Source organism: Lissotriton helveticus, chromosome 1_1, assembly GCF_964261635.1.
Source record: "Lissotriton helveticus chromosome 1_1, aLisHel1.1, whole genome shotgun sequence".
In the NCBI taxonomy this organism is placed as follows: Eukaryota; Metazoa; Chordata; class Amphibia; order Caudata; family Salamandridae; genus Lissotriton; species Lissotriton helveticus.
The window spans coordinates 485084821-485111400 of record NC_136057.1 but is presented as its reverse complement, the minus strand read 5'-3'; the positions used below and the strand labels follow the sequence as shown (position 1 = coordinate 485111400).

General features: G+C 45.4%; 1 protein-coding gene across 1 annotated transcript in view; it reads left to right on the top strand.

Annotated features, from left to right (window-relative positions):
• Nucleotides 1-208: 208 nt before the first annotated feature.
• ZFC3H1 (zinc finger C3H1-type containing) overlaps nt 209-26580 on the top strand; it is an 830061-nt gene continuing 803689 nt past the window's right edge. The window contains exons 1-2 of the mRNA XM_078673923.1: nt 209-857; nt 6320-6934. Coding sequence (XP_078530049.1) covers nt 209-857; nt 6320-6934 — 1264 coding nt within the window. The remainder of the gene's footprint in view (nt 858-6319; nt 6935-26580) is intronic.

Below are 26580 nucleotides of genomic sequence, written 5' to 3'. Positions count from 1 at the left end.
TTGACTTCGAATTTAGACCGCTGCTAAAAAGTCAAATGCCTAAAAGTTAATTGCTACCTTTATATCTGAAGGAAATCTTGTTGGATAGCGGACAACCCAAAACCCTTCCAAGATGGCCGCAAGACTACACAGGCGAATTAGCGGTGCTTTGTCAGCTACTTCAGGGGACCGTCAGAGGGATTTTGCTCTTCCGTACTGTGCTGGTAGGATGGCCTTCTCGCGAGAGTTGGCTGCGGGTTGCGGAAGACAGCAGACCAGTGGCAGGAAGAGGGGACGCAGAGTACGCTTTCGACAGGCAGTCGCTTCTTCTTGCCGGATAGTGACTCGCTCTGTATCGCTACGTTCAGTAACATTAGTGCCTACGGCCGTCATGGCCGATACAGAGTTGGGTGGCCTTTCTCCAAAAGAGGAGGGTGAGTTGGAGGACGGCGAGATAAGCGACGCGGATAGCGGCGACCCCCAGGATGGAGGTGAAGTGGCGGGACCGGCCTCGCGCTACCCTGCGGTTCGTCGTGGAAGCTTTCGGCGCTGCTATTCCCCTCTGCCTCACGCCTACCGACAGAAGGAGCCACAATACCGCTCTCCTCCTGCTGGCTCAATGCGCCCCCAACAGCAGCAATGCGAAGGGAACTCGCGGCCTTCTTTTTGGGAGCGCAGCAGCACTGTGCTGGATCGGCTCCGGTATCGAGGTGGCGGCCGCGGACGTGTGGCTAGGGGCTCCCTTCATAAGCCATACTGGGAGGATGAGCGAGGGGGCCGAGACTGGAGTTGGGGTGGAGGAGCGCCAGAGAAGCCCCCAAGAAACTTTGGAGGCAATAACAGTGGAAGTAGTTGGAGAGATGCGACCTCCAGGAAGAGTATCCTGTTACCGAAGAGTGGTTAGAGTAACATGGGGGATAGGTAGTGTGACCATGGTTTTAAACCAACAACGGATACGTTCCATAAACGTAGAAGTAGCACTAGAGTTAACACGACCGTACTCAGCCACGTGAAAAACAGGAGGCACTAATTCAAACTAAACCCAACCTAGACACAATTGTAAGTTTTGTTAACTAACCTGCTTTCTGTGAGGGGCTTTTAATTCGTTCTGCTCCAGAACACACGAAAACTCGCCCAGTGTTTAGCAGACAGTCTCGGATAACTGGGGCTTTAGTTAAATGTACTACAGTATGTCACGACAGATGGCAAAAACTGGACTGCCCTGGCAATTCCGTCAATCCTGGTGACCCTAGGCTAGTGTGCTGACCGGTGTCACAGTGTTCATGCCTAATTGACGGCAATAGCTTTTAAACATTTGGATATCTGAAATGATGGTCTCATTGAGATTTTTGGGAGGGGTATTTCACAAAGACCCTGTCAGCCGCAGGTTTTAGTGTTGGATCGATGCTTGGATTATGGCATTACTTAAACTCCTAGGTGATAGTCTATGGAGAAGCGTGGTTATTTACAGTTGTAAGGTGACTGTTAAAGTATGGTTAGTCTTAATTTGCGGCGGTGAGCGTACTTTGGGTGGTTGTCTTGGTAAAACTTAATTTTCGTGTTTGTGGTGATAACGCTAATTCCACGTAGGTCGTGGCAAGATACAGTTGGAGTTGCTGTCAAGGTGGAAATGAAAATGAATATAGTCTGTGAACTTGGTGGTCACATGAATATGAAAATATTGTTCTTTTTCCTCGTAGCCTGGTGTAGTGGTGGCTGCTTGAGGTTGGGCATTGTTGAAAGGTGGCCACTGATTGAATACGGCTGTTGCAGCTAGGAGCTGTGCTGGAAAAGAATCCCGAGTGACCATGTGGTAGTTTAAATTGCCCGAGGAGGCTACTGCAAGTCTCTTTCTTGCTTGTGGCATTAACACTCATTCACTGTGGTTAAGATGTCCAGGTGGTGGTGCGGTGATACGTGTGGTCCTATCTCTGTAGTAGGAAGAGTAGTCGGCTTTTCAAACCGGTACTCGAGTGACTGCTGACGGAAAGGAGGCGTATTGGTGATGGAAACGGCCAAGAACAAGTGGTTGGGTGGTTCAGTCCAGGTTGAGACAATGCTTACATTTTATTATATAGTGGCGGCAGCACAATGTCTGCTGTATAAGCTGTACTGGTAGCCAGTTAATACAATTCAGAATATAAGTAAATGTCCTGCTGGTCTGACTTGAGTTGTAAATGTTAAAATAATAAATTTTTTTGCAAGAGGAGACTAATGGTTGTGACTTTGGTAGAGAAAGTGAGTAGCATGTGGGATTCGAAACCTGACCGAGAACTGTGCAGTTTAGGTAGGCAGGTGTGAAGTGAAGTGAAGGGGTTTTGTAGAGCGTGGCTGCTGCCCGAAGGCGTCCAAGCGCTGATTGTAGACAATTACTCTGAGGGAGGAAAAGAGGAGGTAGGAGAAAGGAGGGGGGGATTAGTTCCTAAATAGGAATGTTTTCAATTCTTTGCGGAAGAGCCGGAGGGTAGGGTTGGACCTTAATGAAAGGGGGAGAGAGTTCCAGAGTTTAGCAGCGTTAAGTGAAAAGGATCTACCTCCTGCTCTGGATTTTTTGATTCTTGGGACTACGGCGAGAAAAGCATTTGTGGATCGAAATGTTTTGCCGGGACAGTAGGGGGAGAGAAGTGAGTGGTTGATCTCCGGGTTCGCTCTATGAAATGCTTGGTGCGATATGCAGAGAGCTTTGAACTTTATTCTCTCTCTGACAGGGAGCCAGTGGAGAGATCTGATCCCTGCCTTGCCTGACTGTCTGCGTGGGATCTGGAGCAGAGTGCGGGCGGCACAGTTCTGTGTTCTCTGCAGTTTCTCCAGCACATACTCTGGAGCTCCTAGGTATAAAGCGTTGTTGAAGTCCAGCCTAGATTGTACGAGGCCCTGAATGACCACTTGTTTGGCCTCAAAAGGTAGTATTGGCAGGATCTTTTTCAACATTCGGATAATCCCGAAGCATGTTGCAGCCGTTTTTGTTGCCTGAGTATTAAGGGTGAGCTTCTTATCTAACCATACACCTAGGCGTTTTATATCTTCCTTCGGAGTTGGCATTGGTCCTAAACTTGCGGGCCATAGCTGGTCATAGGTGATGGATGGGGACGAGCCGAGGATCATTATCTCGGTCTTATCACCGTTGAGTTTTAAGGAAGACATTGTCATCCATCTTCTGACATCCTCCATGCAAGCTGCCAGATTGGATTGGGGGAGCATGCTGTTTTTCTGTGTTAGGGAGACCACCAGCTGTGTGTCGTCCGCATACGATATGATTTTGATACCGTATTTTTGGACGACCCCCGCCAGCGGCCTCATATACACATTAAACAGCGTGGGGCTCAATGAGGAGCCCTGGGGCATGCTGCAGTTTAGGGGTCGGCTTTTGGAGTATGAATCGCCATCGAAGACCTGAAAGGTTCTTTTGCTGAGAAATGAGCTCAGCCAGTCGAGGGCGTTTCCTGAGATGCCAAGATCGAATAACCGGGATAACAGGGTCTTGTGGCATACTGTGTCGAACGCTGCGCTTAGATCGAGGAGTTCCACTGCCACTGACCCCCCTCGATCCAGGATCCTCCTAGCTTCTTCCATAACGGCTAACAGTGCTGTTTCTGTGCCGTATTTAGGGCGAAACCCTGTTTGGGTGACATCCAATAGAAGGTTCTCCTCCAGGTAGTTGGTGAGATGGAGGTTAAAGAATTTCTCCAAGATTTTGCTTGCCCATGGTAGCAAGGAGATTGGGCGGTAGTTGTTAGGGTCTAAAGGGTTGAAGTTAGTTTTTTTTAACAAAGCTCTCACCATTGCTTGTTTCCAGACTGGGGGGACCACTCCTGTTGATATGGAACTGTTGAGTAGGTCCAAAAGAATAGGAAGGATGGTCTGGTTGACCATGTTCATCATTTTGGGGGGTGCAGGGTCGAGGGGCGAACCAGATTTTACCTGAAGTGTCAGAGATTTGAGTGTTTCCAGATCTAATAATGGAAATTCATTCAGGTAAACTTGCGTAGGATGTTCTATAGCGCTTATGGATAGTGATGTGGCAGCCTCTGAAGTGGGAGTTGCAAATGATGAGTATATATATATATATTTTTTTTTTTGTAAAAAGAATTCTGCTAATTCGTTGCAGCGGGAAATGGGATCATGGGTTATAATTGTAGGTGGGGGAATTTTGGAGAGGGTTTTAACTACCTGATATATTTCTTTGGGTTTAGACCGAGCTGCCATAATTTTCTCATTATAGTAGTTAGTTTGGGCAGAGCTTATTTCTGTTTTATAAGCTCTGATATTTTCTCTATATCTTTCTTTGTCAGGGGCGTATCCTAGGCGCCACTTTCTTTCCATTTTTTGCACTGTCGTTTCAGATCCCTGAGTTTGTCAGAGTACCATGGGGCGGTTTCTCTATCTCTTTTTAGCCTGGTGTTTTTGAAGATAGAACTCTGCTGGTGCAGGCCAGGCAACAACGCTTGATAGAAGAACTAGTAATGCATTTTGGGAATTGTGTTGTATGTGGACTGAAATGGAAAGCAATTACTGCTTCGTCTTTTTTGTTGGTGTTGTCCTGATAGGCAAGTCACACATGTTTTAAGGAATCTGCAGCTCGCTCTTGAAAAGATGAATGCTGCCTCCTGAGTGACCACTTGGCGGTCAGCCGTTTAAATTATTTTGCCTGCTAAAATGTGCAAATTAAATCGTCAAAAACAAGGTTGGTGGAGGGTCTAAGGGGAAAATTATTTAAAGACCAAAGGACAGACAAACCCCTTATTCACAGTATAACAACAAAAAAGGACTGTCAATGGTCTGTACAACTTATGGGGGGCAAAGAAAAAATGTGACTGACTGTGTCTACCTGTAAAGTGTGTACAACAAAAAGGAAATGAATCCCATCAGCCCACCCATATGGCAGAGCTTCATCATCTGGGATAGAACCACAGATGGTCCGGTTAGGGAGCCACACACCTGTTGGAATTATGTGCTTCTCCAAACCCAAGGAACCACCAGTGATGGATCATACCAAAAATCAAATCAGTTTGGAATGGTGTGGGATGTTAAATTTCACAATAACTGTCTATTAAGGATGGTATTTGGTCAATACCATCCTTAATAGACAGTTATTGTGTCAAACTGTCTCACACTCATTTTAAGTTTGACACCATGATTTTCCCCAATAAAGTTTTCTTTAGATCATGGTAGCCAATTTTACATCTCACTTTTTGATTCTTTTTGCACACATTTTTTCTCACTGCAATTTAACATCCCACACCATTCCAAACTGATTTGATTTTTGGTATGATCCATCACTGGTGGTTCCTAGGGTTTGGAGAAACACATAATTCCAACAGGTGTGTGGCTCCCTAACCGTACCATCTTTGGTTCTATCTCAGATGATGAAGCTCTGCCATATGGGTGGGCTGATGGGATTCATTTCCTTTTTGTTGTACACACTTTACAGGTAGACACAGTCCGTCACATTTTTTCTTTGCCCCCATAAGTTATACAGACCATTGACAGTCCTTTTGTGTTATAGTGCAAATTCAATCCCCTTCTCCACTCTCTGCCGACACCGTCGGTTATCCTTTTATTTTGAGATTTGTGGCTCGCCTTTCTTTAACCCTCAGACAGCTTCCAACAATTGCAGACATTTACAAAATTATTTTATTCAAATTGCAATGATTCAAAGATGGATCACTTCACTTATGTGAGTCACTTGTAGAAACACAGTGAGTTGATATGTTGGTACAGGTACTCTTGTATGCATGCTTTGGTATTTCTGTAGCAAAAGCCTTACTGCCTATGAGTGGAGTGCCCTAATGGGATGCATAGTACAGGATGGGACAGAGAGATAGGCAGAACCGTTAGTTGAAGGGGCGAGAAGCCACGCCTATTGGATGTCATGTTTCTTGAAAAGGTGAGTTTTCTTCTCCCCCGCACCCTTCTCCAGTATTTCTCTCTCTAATATGGCGATGTCGGACCTCCTCTTGTGTGGACTGAAGATATTGTTAGTTGGGTAGGTAAACGGGTGTCTTGGTTTAAGGGATCTTTTAAGTAATAGAACTGATCTTGAAGATGATCTGGGTTGCTAGAATAGCTCCTTTAGGGTTATGTGGTCGGAATTTTTCTGCTTCTCGACGAGCTGTGCTGCTGCATGAAGGATGCTCTTCAGGGCAGTGGGAGTGGACTCTTAAGATGCTTCAGGGGTACAGATAAAGGGGCACTTTAGATTAATCTTAAATTTGCATTATGTTTGCTGGAAAATCTTTTCTTTTAGTGTCCTAAACTTGAGTTAATGTTTATGCATAAATATATATTTACAAATTTCTGATGTCCTCTTGATACACTTATTTCTTAACATACTGCTCAGTTAAGAACTTTGGGCGTTCCCCAACACGAAAAGCAATCTACTCTGTCTCCTCGAAGACAGAGGGGTCTGGAGATGAAAGTTTTGAAGATCTGCTCCTAAAATATAAACAAATTAAGCTTGAACTTGAATATATTAAGAAGGATGAAAAACTGGCACTTTGTACCAGAGAAGAAAATGCACAGCATGATGGTCCGAAGACTGCTGAACCTCGACACCAACCTGTCAGTGAAAATAACAGTATTGCTAAAGACACTAATAGGGATGTAAAAATCGTTAAGCAAATTCAGAAGGGTATTAAACATGTTAAGAAGGACGTGAAGGTCGTTAAACATGTGAACAAACACACAGACCTGAGTAAATCTATTAAGCAAGACATAATAGATCTTACTAAAGACATCCCAACTGATAATAAAGAGACTCCCCCAATGAAAAATGAATTGAAAGCCTTTCAAGCTTTTGAAATTAAACCACTGAGGCAGAAACTGGCTTTTCCTGTGGATCAGAGTAAGCTTGAAACGGAACTGAATGTTCTTGTTTATCCTAAGGAACTTGAAATAGTTGAAGATGACAAAGAGCTGCTGGTGGTCAAAGATCAATTGGAACAACCCAGTCCAGGTAATAGGAGCATGTATATTTTCTGTTCTGTACATTTTGATATTTGATTAAGTTTGGTGGTATTAATGTTGCTTCTAGAAACTAACTTTTAGGTTAGAAATCTTTCATTGCACTACTATAACATACTGGCTTTGGGTTCATACTTTTCTTTCCCACTATGTACAGATCTTACCAGTTATGACTGTAAATTGTTTATTTATACTTTTTTTCTAGATCAGCCTTTTATGTATGATGGAAATGTTTTAAGGATCCGTGTGTACAGCAAATAAGTTAATACACATTAATTCTGACATAATAAACATGGAAAGAGCGTCGCATGTTTCTGCAGGCATTGCACATATACATAAGCCAGGTTTTTGTGCACGCATAATAAGGCTATTTTATTAACCTAATTTGAGTAGAAGAGAAGCAGGGTTACACAGTTGCAGTATACTTATGATGGTGTCAGGTGGTGTAAATTGCCTGAGCTGTCAAGAAAACTATGTCTAAGCTCTCAATATTTCACCAGGATCACGTTTTGCATAAGGTGTTTGATGGCCAGCTCTGTTTTTCTGAACAGATCAACCATATTACATCTTCATGTTACTATCCATTAAAGATACTTAAAAAGGTCTTTCCATTTATTCCATTAGACATCCAAAAAATTATAGTGGTTGCCCTGTTTCCATCTAGGATAGACTGTTGTAATGCTCGCTACGTAGGAATTCACAAACTTCTCCAATCAAAGCTACAATCTCTGCGGAATGCAGCAGTCAGCCTTGTTTTAAAGACCCCCCCCCCATATTATGCTCAGTTACAAAGAGTATTAGTGATCTGGCTGTTGGTTGGTGTAAGTGTGAAATTTAAGGCCTTGACTCTGGTACACAGAGCATTGCATGGAACTGGCCCTGTCTACTATCAGAAGACCTTTGCATGGTACGTCCCTTGATGTGACCTAAGATCATCTGCTGCTAAATTAGTAGCTATTCCTAAGATAAAGAGTTAATTGGGGTGGCAGAAGCTTTTCTTACATAGACTAGAACCTCTGGAATTCTATTCTTTTTTTAATTGCGATCTCAAATGAACTAGATCATATTTAGGAAATCTTTGAAGACATGGCTCTTTGTCTCCAGCATTAAGTAGGTCTCGTCCTCTGTCAGCTCAGCTTCAAAACTCTAGCACCAAGACAACGCAGCATTTGTGTGCTCTAGAAAAACCAAACTTGCTTTACTTAAGGTTATGCGAACACATGGGGGACCTATTCTGATCCCACTCCAGCAGCACTGCCATCTCCATTACCAAATGAATCCAATAAATCAATTGTGTACTTGTATTCTTAATTTTTCTCCATTTTAAACTTCATTAGCTTCCTCTTTATCCATTTTTTTATCGATTTATTATACCCATTTCCATTCAAAAATATCCATAGACAGGAGTTGTTTCCGTACAACACGACTTTATTAAAAAACCCAATGCATTTCGGTATACAACCTTCGTCAGGGGTGTCTATAAAAAATGGTAAATAAAACAGTACAACCATCAGTTTAACAATAAATTACTGATTGCAATGCAAGTGCAAAGCTCATCATGCATTAATGCAAAAACTTTCTTTCAAACATTCTGCGTGCGAATTAATAACCTATCTCAATCGACTGTCATTATTTACTTTTATCAACTGTGTCTACACACTCTAATCCTTGTCAAACCACTTTCTTACTGTGGATGAACAATACGTACCTCGGCACATAAAACCCTCGCTATCTCAAAGTTACTTTAACATCGTTCCCTTGTCTCCCCACGATATCTCATGGTCTATCTTCGACTATTTGCTCTGGCATGATTTCCCTAGTGCGCTTACCGTGTCAAGATGTTTAAAAAAGGTAGGCTCGCTCGGTTCACATTTTTCAATGCGTTCGTATTTCATCAAGTGTCCCACGCCATCTTTAAATAAGGGGTTTACTTCCATTTGCTTTTATCTGCTTAATCAACTATCAGCCCCTCCCACTTTCATCTGGTGTGTGGTCACATGTCCCAGAGTGAACAACAAAACTCGGAGTATATTTAAATTGGGAGCGCACTTGCCCTCGGGTTTTAAATGGATTCGCTTTTGCTACTACATTTCCCAAAATACTATGTAAATGCATCATTTTAAACATTTTGTTCTACCAAACACTATAAGCTGAATTTAAATATATCGTCTCTAATGACTGTCACTGAATGAATTATGAAATAATGTTTCAACATGCTGGTTTTTAACATCCTCGTTACTTAAGGTTATAACAAGAGAGAATTCGGGTACAGTTTAAGAATATTTATCAATCCTCTATTTGGACAGCATGCATGTTGTTGCCCCATCCCCCTTTAAGATCATTAAGAACTTGGCAAACCTGATTTTGTACGTACCTGCCACATTGTCTATTAGATAGTTATTTAGGGGTGTTCAGTCTTACGGCTTTAAAGGTTGCTTGTTGACAGCCATTTGATAGATTTGTTCATTCTTCCTTGAGATCAATCTGGTGGTAGTATAGAGCCCTGCTTTTGGGTGGGGCATCTTGCTTGGAAATGCTTCAGTGCGAAGTTCCCATGTGTAAAACGACTTGTGCCTGCATAACTTGTGTAAAGTAAAGTAGCTATTCTGAACAGGGGTGTGGAATTTAATAAAATATCTACTTGTCCACGGGGTAGGTTGCTTCATAATTCTACTTGCCCTGTAACAAAATCCACTTGTCCTTTTGGTGCCATGTAAGGCAGCAACAAATTATGGCTGCCATCTCATTATATATGTTAAAACAGTGCACCCCCAGCCACCATTTTGTGTTCACAAGCCAGTAAAACCAGCCCCCTGCCTCCTCTTCCGCCCCCCCCCCCCCCCCCCCCCCAGCCCTCCAGCAACAGGCATATTCTACATCGGAGGGTGCTTCTGTGAGCTGTTTAAACTGTGGTTACTAGAGACTGTACACTTCTTTTTTTGGCCAGGAGTGGGAGTAACGTTTTATTCAAACAGTATTGTTAGATTTCAAGTTAGTGAGGCCTTTACCTGTGGAACTACAAAGTGTGGATTAAGCCTGTCTGTACTGAACAGGAGAAGCAGCTCCCCAGCCCCCACTCCTAGGCCAGCAGACCATTGGTTATTCAGCTACCAGGCAAATCTGAGCCTCCCCTCACACTTGCCCAGGCACCTTAAGGCTTTGCTCGGTACACCCCAAATCATTCCCCCCCCCCCCCCCCCAAATCTTGTGAGTTGCAGCCTACCTGTGCCCCAGATTGCAGAGAGTAGAATCCAGGAATTGATAAGGAGACAGACTAGTTCGGTCTCTTCTCCAAAACAAAAGTTGTTATAAAAATGATTTTCCCTTTCTGTGATTACTGTCTTTGCCTGTGGTTGTTATAGTTTAAAATTGTAGTTTTAACCTGCCTGTCATTGCATATTTTATTGCCCATTTTGTGTTTTAAACTTGTGGTTTTCCCTGCCCATGATGGCTTCCATTTAACGTGTTTAATTGTGGGATTTGCAGTCCGAACTCTGTAGTTTATCCCTCTCATTCCTGTTGACAATTCGTTTTTCCCTCCAAATTTCTCCATTGCCCTGTGCTAAGACCTGTATGTTAAAACAGTGCACCTCAGCCATCATTTTGTGTTCACAAGCCAGTGAAACCAGCCCCCCTGACAACCCCCCCCCCCCCAGCAACAGGGATATTCTACATCAGAGGGTGCTTCTGTGAGCTGTTTAAACTGTGTTTACTATGGACTTTGCACTTCGTTTTTTGGCCAGGAGAGGGAGTAAAGTTTTATTCAAACAGTATTGTTTAGATTTCAAGTTAGTGAGGCCTTAACCTGCAGAAGTCCAAAGTGTGGATTGAGCCTGTCTGTCTCCTAGGAGATTCTGAACAGGAGAAGCGGCTTCCAGCTCCCTGGCCAGGACTAAGAGTAGGGTTAGGCTTTCTATTGGAAGTAGGGACTAGAGCTTCCTGTGCCATTGGTTGTCTGGACTTGGGTTGCGACTAATGGTAGGGCTAGGGCCTCTATTGGACGTAGCGATCAGAGTTTTTGAAGTGATTGGGTGCTTGGACTAGGGCTAAGGGCTAAGATTGGCTGTAATGTCCAGATCTCCTAATGGTTCTAGATTTTAGGACTAATGTTGTGATTGGATGGTGTTAGGGCTAGGGTTCCCTTTGGCTGAAGGGGTCACCTGAAAACTAGGGCCTATAAAAGGCCAGGGTTGGGGCGTCTCAGCCCGGGTGTCTAGGCTAAGGGTGGCAAGGACAAGGACAGTAGCCTGTTTGATCCTGTTCGAGACTGGCCTGGGCCAGAAATGCTGCCCATTAACCCATTTAGCAATACCCAGCCAACACCATCCACAAACTTATGGTACTTATGGATCTATATATTTATCACTTTCTTCTAATTTAGCATTTCCAATGCACTACCCTATCTCTCATCCTATAAATCTATCCATATCCTCTATATCCACTCTTTTATCCCAAACCACTACTATGATCCCCAAAATATCCTTTTCTAGACTCTCTCCTACTCTACCTCTCCTTGCATTATCTGGCACCTCTTTTACTATACCGATCCCCTAAAACAAACCTTCCTAAACTGTTCCCTCTGACTCCTCCCCTCAAACTCCTTTTTACTCCTCCAAAAGCCTCCTCCTACTGCTAAATTCCACATTAGACTATGCTAATTCACCACTAATCCTTTATGGGTTCTGGAGTGGCGTGCCACTCGCCAGAAAAGCGCTTCAACACCCATCAGGACTAACATGTGCTATATGAATGCAAACCTTTCTTCCCCTTTTATACCTCCGCTATCCTTATGACTGCAAATAACTGCTTAATATCCACCACTGAAATTACTTCAGATTTCACCATATTAAATAACCATTAATCCTTTATGGGCTTCCTGAATAGCGTGCGTCAACAAGCGCTATATAAATACAAACCTTTTTCCTCCTCTATCCTTCTGCTATCATTCCAAATCCAAATAACTGACTAACCTATCCACCACTTAAAATGTACATGCATGTTTCCCTATACTAATTCAACACTAATCCTCTATGGGTCTCTGAGTAGCGTGCTACTCGCCGAAAAAGCGTTTCGACGCCCCGTCAGGGGTAGTAAGCGCTATATAAATGCAATTACAATACAGAAGAGCTCTGAAATGTCCTCTCTGATTATGCCAGGGCTCCTTCCCTAGTAGGGTTTGAATACTGGCAATTCCCTTATGTTTCCATGTTTCTGCAGATCTACATACTGGGGCTGAAGGTAGTGGGAAGCAACAGTTCCAGGGTTGGAATAACCTTTTGAGTCTGTGCACACCTACTAACTTTCATGTTTTAAGGGGTTTCACTAACTCTAATCTTTTCCCATATTGAGAGAATGTACATTTACTCCTGACAATGGCAGACATTAAACTTCTTCCAGGGATGGGGGAAAAAGTGGTTGGAGGGAAAATCAACTTGCAAACGCTCAGATTTCCGAATGAGCAAATCTACACTTTTATAGTTGCTCGTGCTGAAATGAAGTACACAAATATTTTCTAGCAGTACTATTACTTGCTATGTAAATTCTTGTGAATTCACAAAAGTAGAATATTTCCACTTAATGCAAGGACATGGATGCACTTTTTAGACTTTTTTAATAATTGGGCCCATAATTAGGTCTAGTTAACCATGAACTTTTTGTGTTTATTAAAATTCAGTCATTTGGTTCAGTGCCAGGAACTACTGTGGCAATGTGTGTTTTTGGAGACGAAACAATTTTTGCTTTTGCCAATGTTTGTTATAATGTGAGGGCCCGGCAGCTCCCACGCTGAAAGTTTTACAAAAACCATGCCAAAACAATTCCCGCATTGACAAAACCAAAAGGCTGACCAATTTCAGACCTACTGGCTTTGCCAATGCTTGCTTTTTATGTTTCCCATAATCTTATTAAAAAATGGTTACACTGATTTCTCCATTATGAATATTTTCAACACCTTTTACTAAATGATGTTACAATGAATTGGTGCCTAAAATTTTACAGTAGTTTAGTGAAATGTTTTTTTCATTTAATTTGAAAGCAAAGAATTCTCAATCTTGCTTTCAAGCGTCTGCAAATATTTGCTTCTAATTAGAGAGCATTTTGGGAGTAGTATACATAGCCTAATATTGCTAAACATTGAAAACGTGTGTAGATGTTTTTTATATTGGAACAACTGTTAGTAGTGCAGTCTGAGCTTACAACATTTACTTAGAGCCCGCAACCTAATAATAAAGGCTTTGCATTAATGAACCATAAATACAAGTTTGAACAACATTAACACATGGGCACAAATATTATCATGACTGCAGTCAATGCCTTTCCCTGATCTATAATGTGGTACTGTAAACTGTCACCCCAAGGATTTGTGCTGTAGGGGGTTGGGCCTACTTGTTCCATGGACAAAATACACATGAAAACTTGTTGCCCTTGACCCCAAACAATATGCACCAGGCGTCTGGCTACAGGAATTCCACATCCCTGCTGTTCCATGCTTTGTAGACGGAAAATGTATTAGCTGTCTGATGCATAAAACACCTATGCAGCATGCTGGCCAAGGCACTAACGGACCTGGCCAGGGATTTTTGGAACCATCGTATCAAACCCAGAATATCAGCGACAGCAGAGTACCTACCAAGATGATTGAACCCAACAGCAAATTGGCATTACAGACATCCGAGGGATTCTAGTGCTTGGAAAGTGTACCCAACACCATTCCAGAAGAGAATGCTCAAATGGGGTCCGTGCCAGATAGACCCCTTTGCCTCACAAGTGGATCATCGGCTACCACGCTTCTTCATTTGGTGCCCGTACCCTCTAGCGGAGGCTATAGGCACAGCTCTACAGGACTGGGGTCAACTACAAAGGTACACCTTAAGTGCCACATGTATCAACATTTGTAATAGCGATTACCTAATTGCAGTTTTCTGCGAATTGCCATTAGGTAATAGCTATTACTTAAGCATAGGCCCATTCTACTGTCATTCGTTACAGTTTGACATGGCGCAGATAGTCAAACTGGTGCTTGCAATGGACTTTTCATCTTGTGGGGGCGGATGTCCATATCGTTGCTGGGAATAGAAGTACAACGGGAAGCACCCAATTTTGTCACCCCCCCGTCTACCCCCCCCCACCCCCCCAATTCCAACTCTGTCATCAAGTCCAACAGGTACTAATATTGCATCACCATAAGACTGGTTTCTCTCAGTTCTTCCTTGATAGGTTTTAGGCCAAGCTCAGTATTTATCATACGCATCATCAGTTCCCACCAGGTTATTTGTAACAAGCGGGCGATGGCTTTTGTTTTCACAGTGAAGATTATTGACCCTCCGGCGTTTACTTGAGTCTCTGTGAAAAGTCTAAATTCTTCTGCAGTGTCCTTGCACTGAGCTTAACCAAAATACTCCAGTTCATCTCCTTCGAGCCTGATACAACAGACTTGTTTTCTTCTGTAATAGATGTTGAGACAACTCGGACAGATCTTCTCCAGGGATAACGAGTAGTGATGTGTATGGTCATGAGGGCACAGAGGACCCCACCTTCTGGGGACAAAAAGGGTGTAGGCAAGGTCACCACACTACCAGTAGATACCTATCCAAGTGGAGGTGTCCCATTGCTGGTCTGGCATGTATAGTATCACGTCGCAGCTCTCACTGTTACCCAATGGAAAAGTAAGCGCTGAGGTTTTTAGTAGAAGGGTGAGTTTTAAGCTGTTTTATGAGGTGCTAGAATTTTAAGGTAGTATTGGGTGTTAAACTGTTTAAAGCTCTTGTATTTTGGCCCCCCGTGCCTCCCACACTCCTAGTTATGGGGGAGGGGTAGATGTGCTCTCATCCTGTGGGATTTTTTTGTTTAAAGGCGTTTCGCTTTGATCGGGCTGGTGGACCTTTTGACCTACATGTTCTGAGTGCAATTGTGAAGGGAAGTGAGTCTTTGGATTATAGTTTAATTATTCTGTCGACACATGCGTATCCATCTGACTATGGCATGGAGTGAGGTTTGTCTCGGGGTTGAGCTGCATTACTGGGTTATGCGCTTCTACTGGAAGGGTCGAGAATCTTTGGGCTGTTTTTGTGCTGCTTTATGTGGGTCCCAGTGGGCGGTTACCTGTGTTTTTTGGCATAGTTTAATTCTAAGAGCAAGACACTGTAGGTGGTTGGAAAGTTTCAAGTGGACCCCCATAGGAGCCTGCAGGGAAATGGCTGGGGCTGTGTATGTTTGCAGTGTTTTTTCTAAAAAGAATTGGGGGTTGTGTGGGAATTTTGTGTTCGGCCTGGTCGCAGCGTCTATGAATTTGATGGATTTTCCTATGGACAGGGGTAGTGCGATTTGGATTTTCCAGGAGTTTTCAATGATTTTGCTGCCATCATGGCCATCGCTGCCCTCTGTGTTGAGGAGCCTTGCTGCAGATGCTGGAGTGTTTGCCTAGTTTTGGAACTAAAGAGGGGCCTCTATTGGGCAGTAAACCCTGATGGGATGGAGACTTACGCAGTCTGCCCAAAGTTGGACTAGGAGGTTCGTAGCCCTACTGGAAGGCGTTTCGACCAGTGGAGGAGAATAAAGAAATGCCAGTCCCGCAAAGTCCAGCTCCAAAGGGGGAGCCAGGGGCTACAATCTACCCAGGCAGGCCCATGTCACAGAAGAAGCATCAGGAAGTAAGGTCGGGACCAAGACCTTGCCTAGGAGAACAGCTTGTAGCACTGAGAGGAGAGATGTGAGTTAAGGAAGTCCAACAGGAAAAGGAGCCAACCCCCCCCCAACCCCAGGCTTTAGTGCCCCCAGTGGGGCGCTCAGGAATACGTGTTCCCTGTTCAGCTCAGCCCTGCTGGGTTGCAATCGATCGAAGTGTGAGGGGTCGAACACCGAGGAGGCAGGGCATTTTACTGTGCCGGGGATGTCTGTGCTCGGGCTGCTGGGACCTGTTATCCTCCTCTTGCTTGGCGGCTTGCTGTCCCTAGGGAGGTCCAGCAGCCCCCTCGACTGATGGATTGATATAACCCAGCGTGGTGGCATCTGGGATGGCTGGCATCAACGAGAACAATTCTCTGCTGGTGTATGGTGGAGGAGGTGCTGATCCCTTGCCTACAGACTCTGGTATAGTAAGACTTGGGCCACCTCGAAGATGGCCTACAGCTCCCTCAGGGCCTCTCACGTAGCCTTTTAATGTCTGAATGTGCGTCTTTGTATGTTCTATTTTGTTGGTGTCGAATGTGATCCCACCCGGCCTGACCTGACCCTGTGGCCAAGGGAAGGCATGAAATTTGGTTATGGACGTTCCACTCTCGGTAGTGTTTCTCTGATTTGCTATCTTGGATAGGAAAATTCTCTTGCATGAGACTCAATGGGGTAGTAATATTATGTGTTTGTAGGAGTTTTTGGGCCCAGTGTTGCTGCACCATTCACATCTTGACTCTGTTGTTTGCAAGGTAGCTGCACTTGTGGTTGCCTGTTCAGGAATAAAATATAGCAATAATTGGTGTTTAGTGGGGTTCCTGGAGCTTTTGGTCCCGGTGCCATTGCACCTGTTGCACTTTAAAAACATGACCCTAGCGTTTGCTAGATAACTGCACTTGTGACTGCCTGTTTAGTTGTAAAATATAGCTATCGCTCTTGTATATTAGCTTAATTTATAACGTGTAGTGTTTATTACAACATTTAGAATTTGATCATAATAACCGAATAGATTACGTTGAAAAAATAAATCCGGTATTGCCTACAATGTGCAAAGAAAGGTATTGAGGCATGAATAGGAAATGCCACACACTTTCTAAGGCTAAATCATCTGCTTTACACAATTAAGTAATAAAAAGCATGCATTCTAGTGTACTGTTAGAAGCTGTCTGCCTTTTCGGTGGGAAGATATATTATTTTGATAGTGAATGGGGCTTAAACAGTGTGAACAGCTTTAGTAGAGGTATTGTGGTAAATTCATTAGCCAGGGTAAGTTTAAAAAAAATTACCAGTTATTTGGCAATAGAAACTGAGAAGAACCCCCTTTTAAGATGTATTAAATGCAAGAGATTTCACAAGCACAGCACAAATAATTTGCAGACGAAACCTAAAAAGAAAATACCCACCTTTCACTTCTTTTAGACACGGTCAGTTGTGTCCCTAAGAAAAACAATTTGGCTAAAAAATAGGATCACTGTGGCAGCCCTATATAACAATCGGGACGTTTGCGTACCTTTTTGTACCACGTCTGAAAGTCCAGGCCATCCCCATCTTACACCCAGGGACCTGCGGCGGCTAGTGGATTTCAAAGGTGGTGAAGCAAAATGATTTGACCTGAATAGAATGCATTAGCAAGCAAGACTGAGTCAAGAGGTGTGAGCGTGCTTTCTCACCTGGATGCAAATTGTGTATTTTGCCTAATACATTTCTTTAATAGGTGCTGGTGTTACCCTTCTGCATGCAGACCCAAGTCTCAACCTGCACTCTGACATACAGTTCTTTGCCCTCACTCGGGTGCAAAGCTCACCCTACTGTCACACTGCAACACTGCTCTCCTAACACAGCTTACCCTGTACTCCTACAAACAGTTTGTCTGCACTCTCCGGGCCCATAGCTCGCCTTGCATTTACAAAGACCCAATTCACATAGACACCATTCACCCTGCACTCACAAAGGCACACTGCTCACTCTGTTCTCACAGATGCAACACTTATCTTGCACTCAAAGGTACACTGCACAAATTGAACTCATACAGGTCCACTGCACACCTTGCTCTTCTACATGCCCAGTGCAGTCTCACTGGCACATTTCTCATCCTACACCCAAGAAGCATTCCTGTACTTTCATGGTCTGGATTAGGGGAGCGCAAGGTCTTCAGTATGCGAGAAGCTGCTGCTTGTCAATAGTTCATAGGATCTGGATTCTGTTGTAGTCATTACTGTAGAATAATTGGTGCCTGCAATCAATCCCATTCATCACGGTGCACTCCTTCGTCGCAGGGAATATTTAACAAATGCAGTTCTAAATGGCGCATTTACTAGATGCAGCTCTTTCTGTATAATTAATAGTTAATTTGGAGCATTCAACAAGTGTATTTGACTATGATACAGTCAAATGTGGCCTTTGTAGCATGCTTTAAGGCTTAATGAGTTGACCCCTCACTACTCACCATTGCAATGAATCAGCAGTCGTGAATTCAAATCAAATTCTGCCATGGCAGACTTTCATCTCTCCAATGGTAGTTGGGCGTCAAAACTCTACGATTGTGATTACGATTTATCACCCACCCACCCATGAAGCACCACTTAATGAGTCTACCTTTTGGCCTAATCCCCCTGAGGACTTATAAGTATGGCCAGAGTTATAAGGAAGATATGCCCTCTGAATGCCATTCCTGCTGCACTGGGGAAGAAACTCTAACCCACGTTTTATGCATTTGTAAGACCCTGGGCCCCTTGCAAATTCTTTGGCTGCATCCAATCTGGTGCATCCTCAATGTGCGGACATACCAAGAGGCCCTGAAGGAGTGAATGAAGGGCGAGACTGCTCAGGTGGCCGCCCGTTTTGTAAAATTCATGTCAGAAATGAAATCTATTTTACCTGTAGATGATCGCTATGAATTTAGGCATGTCAGACACACATTTTTAACAGTGAACGGAAATAGTTTTTAACATCCTTTTGTAAAAAATGCAATGAATTTAAGTAATTGTGCAATAAAAACTATTTGTATTCATCCCTCTGAAATCAGTAAATTGAGCATCACAAATTCGGTTATAGTTGCATGTTCTTTACATTGGTCAGAAAAGGAAGAAGTCATGCATGATACACTGTATAAAAAAAGATGCAGAGTTCAGTCTTGTACGCCTCTCTAAGGTCCCTACTTGTGTTGAGGTCTCCAAGCACCCTGATCCTCGGGGCCAGACTGAAAACCAAAATGTTCATGCCATACCCACACATTACATGACGCTGAAAGTGGAATTAGGCTAATGGGGCCTGTACGTCATGACAACCCTTTTCAGGGTCGGCCTGACTTGTAGTGTTATTAGGCAGTGCGCAATAGGCTAGTCTCACAGGTCGTTGGGTAGGCCAGTGTTTTAGCAGCTTGTGGTGTTGTTGTATGGTCCGCTGGGCCACTTTTTACTGTTACTTTCTCTGATAATAAAACCAATTCCCTGTAGCAAGCTCAAACTCGCAAACCCTTCTACTTCGGTAGATCAATAGCGGTGGGCGTGTAGACAGGTGTGTGGGGCTCACTTGACTGTCACAAAAAATGCTTAAACAGATTCTCACTCAGGCTGCTCTCACGTAGAGGGGAGAAACACCCTACTCCCACAATATTCAATCCCAAGATTGACACACAATGTTTGATGTTACGAGGCAGTCTTTTACAAAATCAAACACTTTAAATCTAGTGCAGTGTACAGTATAGGAGTGGAATTACTTTCTTGAAAGTAAGACTTTGTTCGGAGCGTCGACCTCTTCTTAAAACCGTTCCAAAAGCTTTAGCCAAAATGTGTTTCGTCATGTAAGAGGCGAACAAGCAATTTGTCGACGCCCTGGCACCCCCTATGGAGGAGCCACTACTGTCGGAGACGAAGCGTACCTCTGATCCATGCCTAAAGTCCAAACAATCCTTACTAACACCCAAAGATGAGGTGCACCCTGATTCTCGTACAGTGTTCCCACAGTAGTAGTCACCTTTTTACTTCTCTAGTGTGCTGCCTAGGGAAAAAAGCTAACGTTGATCTACTCTTGTCCTAGTTTTCCATATGCCGCTAAAGATCAGATTTGGTCTCTTATCCTCTGACGCTGCCTCTGGACTGACTGCCGCACCTTGGATTCAGCAGAACTTGTAATCAATTAGGATGTTTGCGCAGATGAATCTGTTCGGGCAGGGGTCCTTGTCTTTCTGCAGTAGTCTGGCTCGATGAGCCAATCTGGCTCGCCAAATTTGTGCTTGGATTTGAATTTACCCTTAAAGGAATGAAAAGGTGAAGCGTTTGACTAAACAGGAACAAGTTGGTTTAATTAAACACAGCAGCGGAGAGAGTCTTTACAGAATGGGGCTGAGGAAGGTCTCGCTGTGGACCAAGTTTTGGCTGGCTTTTTATATTTCTTGCAAGTACCATAAACAGATTGCTGCATTGTTAAATGGTATTGGTCATAAATAAACAAGGTTGGGCAACTTGATTCGGACCCAGATTGCTCTACCTCGGAAGAGTTAGTATGTGCCAGTCTGTTTGTCCAGATGTCTGGCATGAGGCACACATGATAACTGTGTGGTGATCATGTTGTGTCCTGATTGGGTGAGTTTCTATCTACATGTAGCATCTGTCTTGGTTGAATTTTTGGGGCACACAAGCCTTTTGCCTAAGTGTTTTATTGGGGTCCAGTCCAGCTGACCCGTTTGTGGTGTAACCATCTGTCTGTGGGATCGAACAAGATATATTCCCTGGGTGTGCATTCATTTTTGATTGAGACCTCCCCCCCCCCCCCCCTTCCTCCTGTTACCTGTTGTTCCATGGGTGGGGGTTGCAGGCCCTGCCTGACCACATATCTGACTCTGGGTTGATGGGGACCACATATCTGACTCTGGGTTGATGGGAAGGTCACCTGGGGAAAATCTGAAAGAAATGATACGGATTCACTGTAACGCCTAAAATTAATATGGTAGTCACTGGTGTCATTTTTGTACCTACATTCTCAAAAGCTTGTGTACAGTTGTCCTAGTGTTTATTGGTGTTGGACTTGGCCCTTTTTGCAGGGCCATCCCAGAACTTTTTGCCTTCCTTCTGTTCTGTCTTACCTTTTTTTGTTGATTTTATGACTCTGGGTACTTTACCACTGCTGATCAGTGCTAAAGTGCATATGCTCTCCCTATTGTTAATTGATGTATGGATGAGTGATTCCATAATTGGCTTGTTTGGTTTACTTGTCAGACCCTAGTACAGTGCACTGGGTGTGCTCAGGGCTTGTAAATCATATGCTACTGGTGGGCTTGCAGCACTGGTTGTGCCACCCACAGAAGCAACCTGTAAAAGTCTCTCAGGTCTGCCATTGCTGAGCCTGTGTGCAGTCTGGTACTGCCATGTTGACTGGGCACTTGCACCCACTTGCCAGTCCCTAAACCTTCCCTTTTCTTCATATCAGACATCCCTATTGTAGGCCCAAGGGCAGGGTGCTTTGTAAGTATAAGGTAGGACAAGCCCTGATGTGTGTGGCCTGTCCTAATAGTGAATTACTGCCCCATAGGCCAGAATGGACAGTTTGATTATTACTGACTCGAGCAACTAGGTAGAAATTCAAGTTTAATATGCCTGAAATCAGAATGATAAAATGCACCTTTCAGTGAAGTTGGTCTAACATTCTGTGTTTAAAAATACCACTCTTAGAAAGTAGTTATTTTCTTGTCTAACTATCCAAGCCTGCCTCTGCTAGGTTATGTATTCCTTGTGGAGTTTGAGTGACCGGGGCTGGGGGATTCCAGGAGACAGTGAGTCGGCACAATGCTGAATAGAGATCTGCATATAGATGGGAGGGAGGAGTTGCACCTGGGACCTGAATAGGGCTGTGCCTTCCCTCCACAATGCTGGCTCCACCTCCTGTGGTGCTTCTGATGTCTCTGCCCTGCACTGTGAAAGTAAAGGAGGAGTCGTGTAAACAGAGTGCTCCAGGACTCACCAGAACTGGTTTGGAGTAGGCAAAGGCCTCTTTGCCTTCAGAGAACAAAGAGAAACTGTGTATAAAAGAGGGGACCCAGACCCCAGAGAATGGATCACTTTTGGACAACCAGAAGAAACATTTGCTGAGGAGCGGAACCAGAGGGACTGAGTAGAGACCATTCCTATGCTGAAGTGCTGCTTGGTGGGATTGGCCTGCAGTGGTTGCCTGACTGCCAAAGAAAGGAGAGAGGAACTTTGTGTGTACTTTCATCAACTTGTAAGGATCTCCAAGGGCTTGAGAAAAGAGCTTGCCTCCTGCTGAAGTCTCGGGGACAACAGACTTCACCCACCTGCTCCCCAAGACTTCTGTGGAAGTGCCTGCAGTTGTTTTGGACTTTCTGAGGAACTGCGCATCGCAAGGAGCTGGATGTGCGACTCACGAGCATGAAGCTTGACACCGAGCTGTCTTCACAACACGAGAGCGCCTCGCATCGCGGAGAAGACTATCGGCGTCGCAGCAGATGCCGCCACATCACCGGAAAGTGTGTAACAGGGCCTGTCTGGGTCCGCATTGTATCGCACCAAGAAGACGTCTTTGTTTCTATGCACCAGATCTCCATCGCATCACGGTGTAGCGGGCCGAATCGCCACGGAAACGCAGTAAGAAACAGACGCATCACCTCCCCTCGCAGAGAAGAACAGACGCATCACCGTCCCCGATGCAGCAGTAGGGAGCCGAGTCACCGTTCTTGAGTGTAAGGAGCAGACGCATCACCTTCCCTGCAACACTTTTCTGTATTGCCTTACACATATTAACGTCCATTGACTCAGTGTCGCATTTTACATCCAAGAGAGAACTAAGCTAATTCTACCATTTTAAGTACGGTTTTGTGGATTTTTGTTTGTGGTCTTGTGTTAAATCTATATAAAAGATACTTATTTTTTTTCATATACAACTTGCGTGGTGTCCATCTGTCGTGTTGTCACTTGATTACTGCATGTGTTCACAAATGCTGTACACACTGCCTCTGAGATAAGCCGGTATGCTCGTGCCAAGCTACCAAGGGGGTGAGCAGGGGTTATTTTAGGAGTGTATCCCTTTACCCTGACTAGACGCAAGGGTCCCTATTTGTCACAGGTACCTACCTATGCCAACTAGAGACCCCCAAATCTAACAATTGGCATAGTAGTTTATATTGACATGTTTTTGCGTTCCTAGATCATGACATAGATTAACTTCACTTTTACTTGTAACATCGTCTGTACATGGATTATGGCATACACTGACATTGCTAGTGCCAGTATCATCACTGTTGTATAGGCATATAGTATAAAATACATTGATGTTGTATTCATGAGCACTAGTATTGTCATGTGTGCACAGGTTGTCATTTGTTGGTATTGCATTCGGTATTGTCAAGCCTGCTCATCACGGTACTCCTTGACATACTATTCACCAGTTCCAACACATGCTTATATATTTGCCTGCTATGTTTGTGTTTTGTGCCTTTTTGTTAGTGCATTAACCCCTTCGGGGCTGTTCTCCGCACCAGTGCTCATGTGCTTAGGACGGCCTCCAGCCTTCAAATCACATGGCACTAGAAATCCCTCTGGTGCAAGCCCCAGAGAGATTTCTCCCACCCAACCCTTCTCCCCGCCCCCCCTTCCCCAGCTCTGGAGGCTGTGCAGATGGGTTCCCTGAAATGACTATCAGCGCGCACATTGCGACGTCATTTTAGTGAAACTGACATGAGCCTTGAGGCTCATTTCTGTTTCACTTTCTCTCGCTCAGGGGGCTATCTCAGCCACCCTCCCCGAGCACGTAGAAAGACGAGGGAGGTATCATTGGAAAGGGGAGAATCTCCCCTTATTGATGGTACCCTCCCTAGTGGATCCTGCTTGGGGGTCGCCCTAGTAGGGCAATCCCCCAAGCAGGGATCTACCCACTAGAAACCAGGGAGGGGGAGCAGCTCCTTGGGCAAGGGCATTGGCTCCCCCATAATATTTTGGGTAAATTAAGTCTTTCTGCCCCCCCCGAGGCAGATGGGGCAAAAGCCCCATCTGCCCCCAAAGGGGGGGTGGGCGGTGGCCAGCAAGCCCACTAAGCACCAGGGATTTTTCTTTTTATATATTAGGTAGGGGTGGCGGCTGCCCAGAATAGGCATGTCAATGCCCCTACCCCAAAAAGAAATGCTAGTCTTTTTGCCTCCCTCTTCCTCCTGGGAGACAGGGGGGCAATAGCACCTTATCTGTCACCCCACCCCCTTCCAGGGGCAGAAAAGTTTGAGGTTTGCAGGGGATTCTGGGTAGGTAAACGTTGGGGGGGGCCCACGCAAGGCATGCCTCGTTGGACTCCCCCGGGTGTTTTAGTTTTCATAAATGTGTGGGTTTGGTAGGTTTCTCTAGATGGCTGCCAAGCACAGGACCAAAAACTCGTGTGAATCCTGCCCCCCTCCTCCTTGCAAAACCAGGTAATTTTTGGATACATGGGGGCATCTGCGTTTTTGGTCCTGGGGTCGGCCGCCATCTAGGGAAAACTACCAAACCAACACATTTCTGAAAATTAGAGACCCGTTGGGAGTCCAGGGAGATGTGGGTTGCAGGGATCCCCCAACGGTCCTATACCCAGAATCTCCTGCAAACCTCAAATTTAGCTTAAAAAAACCACATTTGTGTGGAATCACCGTGCCGGTACAAATGTCCTACCTCCGTCTCCTGAGTAAAGGAAATGGGGGAGTCACGCAAGCCATACCTCCTTGGAAGCCCCGGGTGTCTAGTTTTCAGAAATGTTTGGGTTTGGTAGGTTTCCCTAGATGGCCGCCGAGCACGGGGCCAAAAACCCAGGTGACCCCCCTTCCAAAACCAGGTTGTATGGTGATAGGCAATTTTGATGTCGCCTCGATACGTTTTGGGCCCCTGCCCATTGCGGGTACTTGGCTGCCCACACAAGTGAGGCACCTTTTTTATCGGAAGGCTTTGGGGAACGTGGGGTGGGTAGAATTTTGTGGATCCACGCAGAATTCCAGAACTTTCCACCACAGAAATGTGAGGGAAAAATTGAATTTTTTGGATAGATTTTTAGGTTTGCAAGGGATTCTGGGTAACAACCTGACGCGAGACAGTCCAGTTACCCCATCCTGGATTCCCTTGGATGTCTCGTTTGAAAAATGTACAGGTTTGCTAGGTTTCCCTATGTGCCGGCTGCGCTAGGGCCCAAAATCGACAGGCATATTGCTAAAAAAAAAAATCAGTCCTCCCTGGGGGGATATCGGCAGGGGGGTGGTTGCCCTGATATGCCCCCAAGGCGGTCAGAAACCCTGTGGCTATTTGGGGGGTGGGGGGCTTTGATATGCCCATTGTGAGCAGCCCCTACACATAAAAGCCAGCGTAATCATTTGTGTAGTGTGCTTTTTGCCCCACGGGAGGACATATTGGGAGCAAATGCCCCCATCTCCCCCCCCCCCCCCCCCCCCCAGGGGGGGAATAAAGGCTGTAATTGTTGCTGGTGGGGGCGTTGGCATGCCCGTTTTGGGCAGCCCCACCCTAATTAAAATGTGCCCAAAAATATTCCTGGCGTCTAGTGGGCCTTTAGCACCTTCGGGGGGACAGATTGGGGGCTAATGCCCCCATCTGCCCACCAGGGGGGGCTGAAAGTCCACTAGACGCCAGAGTTTTTTGCGAATTTTAATTAGGGTGGGGGCCGCCCAAAACTGCCATGCCCACACCCTAATTAAAATTTGTCCCCAAAAAAATCCCTGGCGACAAGTGGCCTTTTTGCCCCCCCCCCCCCCTCCAGGGGTGCAGATTGGGGTTAGAAAGCCTACTAGGTACCAAGGTGTTTTTTGAGCAAATTTTACTTAGGGTGGGGGTTGCCTAAAACAGGCATGCCAATGCCCCCACCCTAATAAAAATTTGCCCAAAATCCCTGGCGTCTAGTGGGTGTTTTGCCCCTTCGAGGGGGGGGGGGCAGATAATGCCCACCCCCCTCAGGGGGTCTGAAAGTCCACTAGACACAAGGGAGTTTTTTGGGCATATTTTAATTAGGGTGGGGTCTGCCCAAAATGGGCATCCTAATGCCCTTAACCTAATAAAAAAAATCCCTGGGGTCTAGTGGGCTTTCAGACCCCCCAGGGGGCAGAGTGGGGGCTCCTGCCCCATCTGCTCCCCGGGGGGGGGGGCCAGGAAGGCTGACATTTTTGCGGGGGTGGGGGCATGGGCATGTCTGTTTTTGGCAGCACCATCCTAATTCAAATTCCCCCCTCCCCCCCCCCCCCCCCCGGGGGAGCAGAAAGCCTACTAGACGCCAGGGATTTTTTTTGAGCAAATTTTACTTAGAGTAAAAGTAAAGTAAAGTCCCCATTTGTAAAGCGCACAATCACCCGTAAGGGTCTCTAGGCGCTGGGGGCCGTCGGGAAGATTAAGCGAGCTATTGCCCAGAGTCACATGGTGCTGGGCTGACCTGCCGCCGGAGCCGGGGATCGAACCGTGGGCCCCAGATTCCAGCGTCAGTCGCCCTGGCCGCGGCGCCACACCTCTTCCACTAGAGTGGGGGTTGCCAAAAACGGGCATGCCAATGCCCCCACCCTAATAAAAATTTGCACAAAAATGTCCCTGGTGTCTAGTGGGCTTTTCGCCCCCCTCTGGGCAGATTGGGGACTCCTGCCCCATCTGCCCCCCAGTGGGGCCAGGAAGGCTGTAATTTTTGCGGGGGAGGGGGTGTGGCATGCCCATTTTGGGCAGCCCCCACCCGAATTCAGATTTGCCCCAAAATAATCCTTGTCTAGTGGGCTTTTTACCCCCTGGGGGGGCAGAAAGGCTGTAATGGTGGGGGGGATGGGGGCATTGGCGGGACCGTTTTGGGCAGCCCCCACCCTAAAAAAAAAGTGGTGCAAAAACAAAATCCCTGGTGTTGTGGGCTTTCTGCCACCCGGGAGCAGATTGGGGGCTACTGCCCCATCTGCCCCCCTGCGGGGGGGGGGGCAGAGACTGTAATATTGTGGCCAGGTGGTTGGGGGCATCGGCATACTCACTT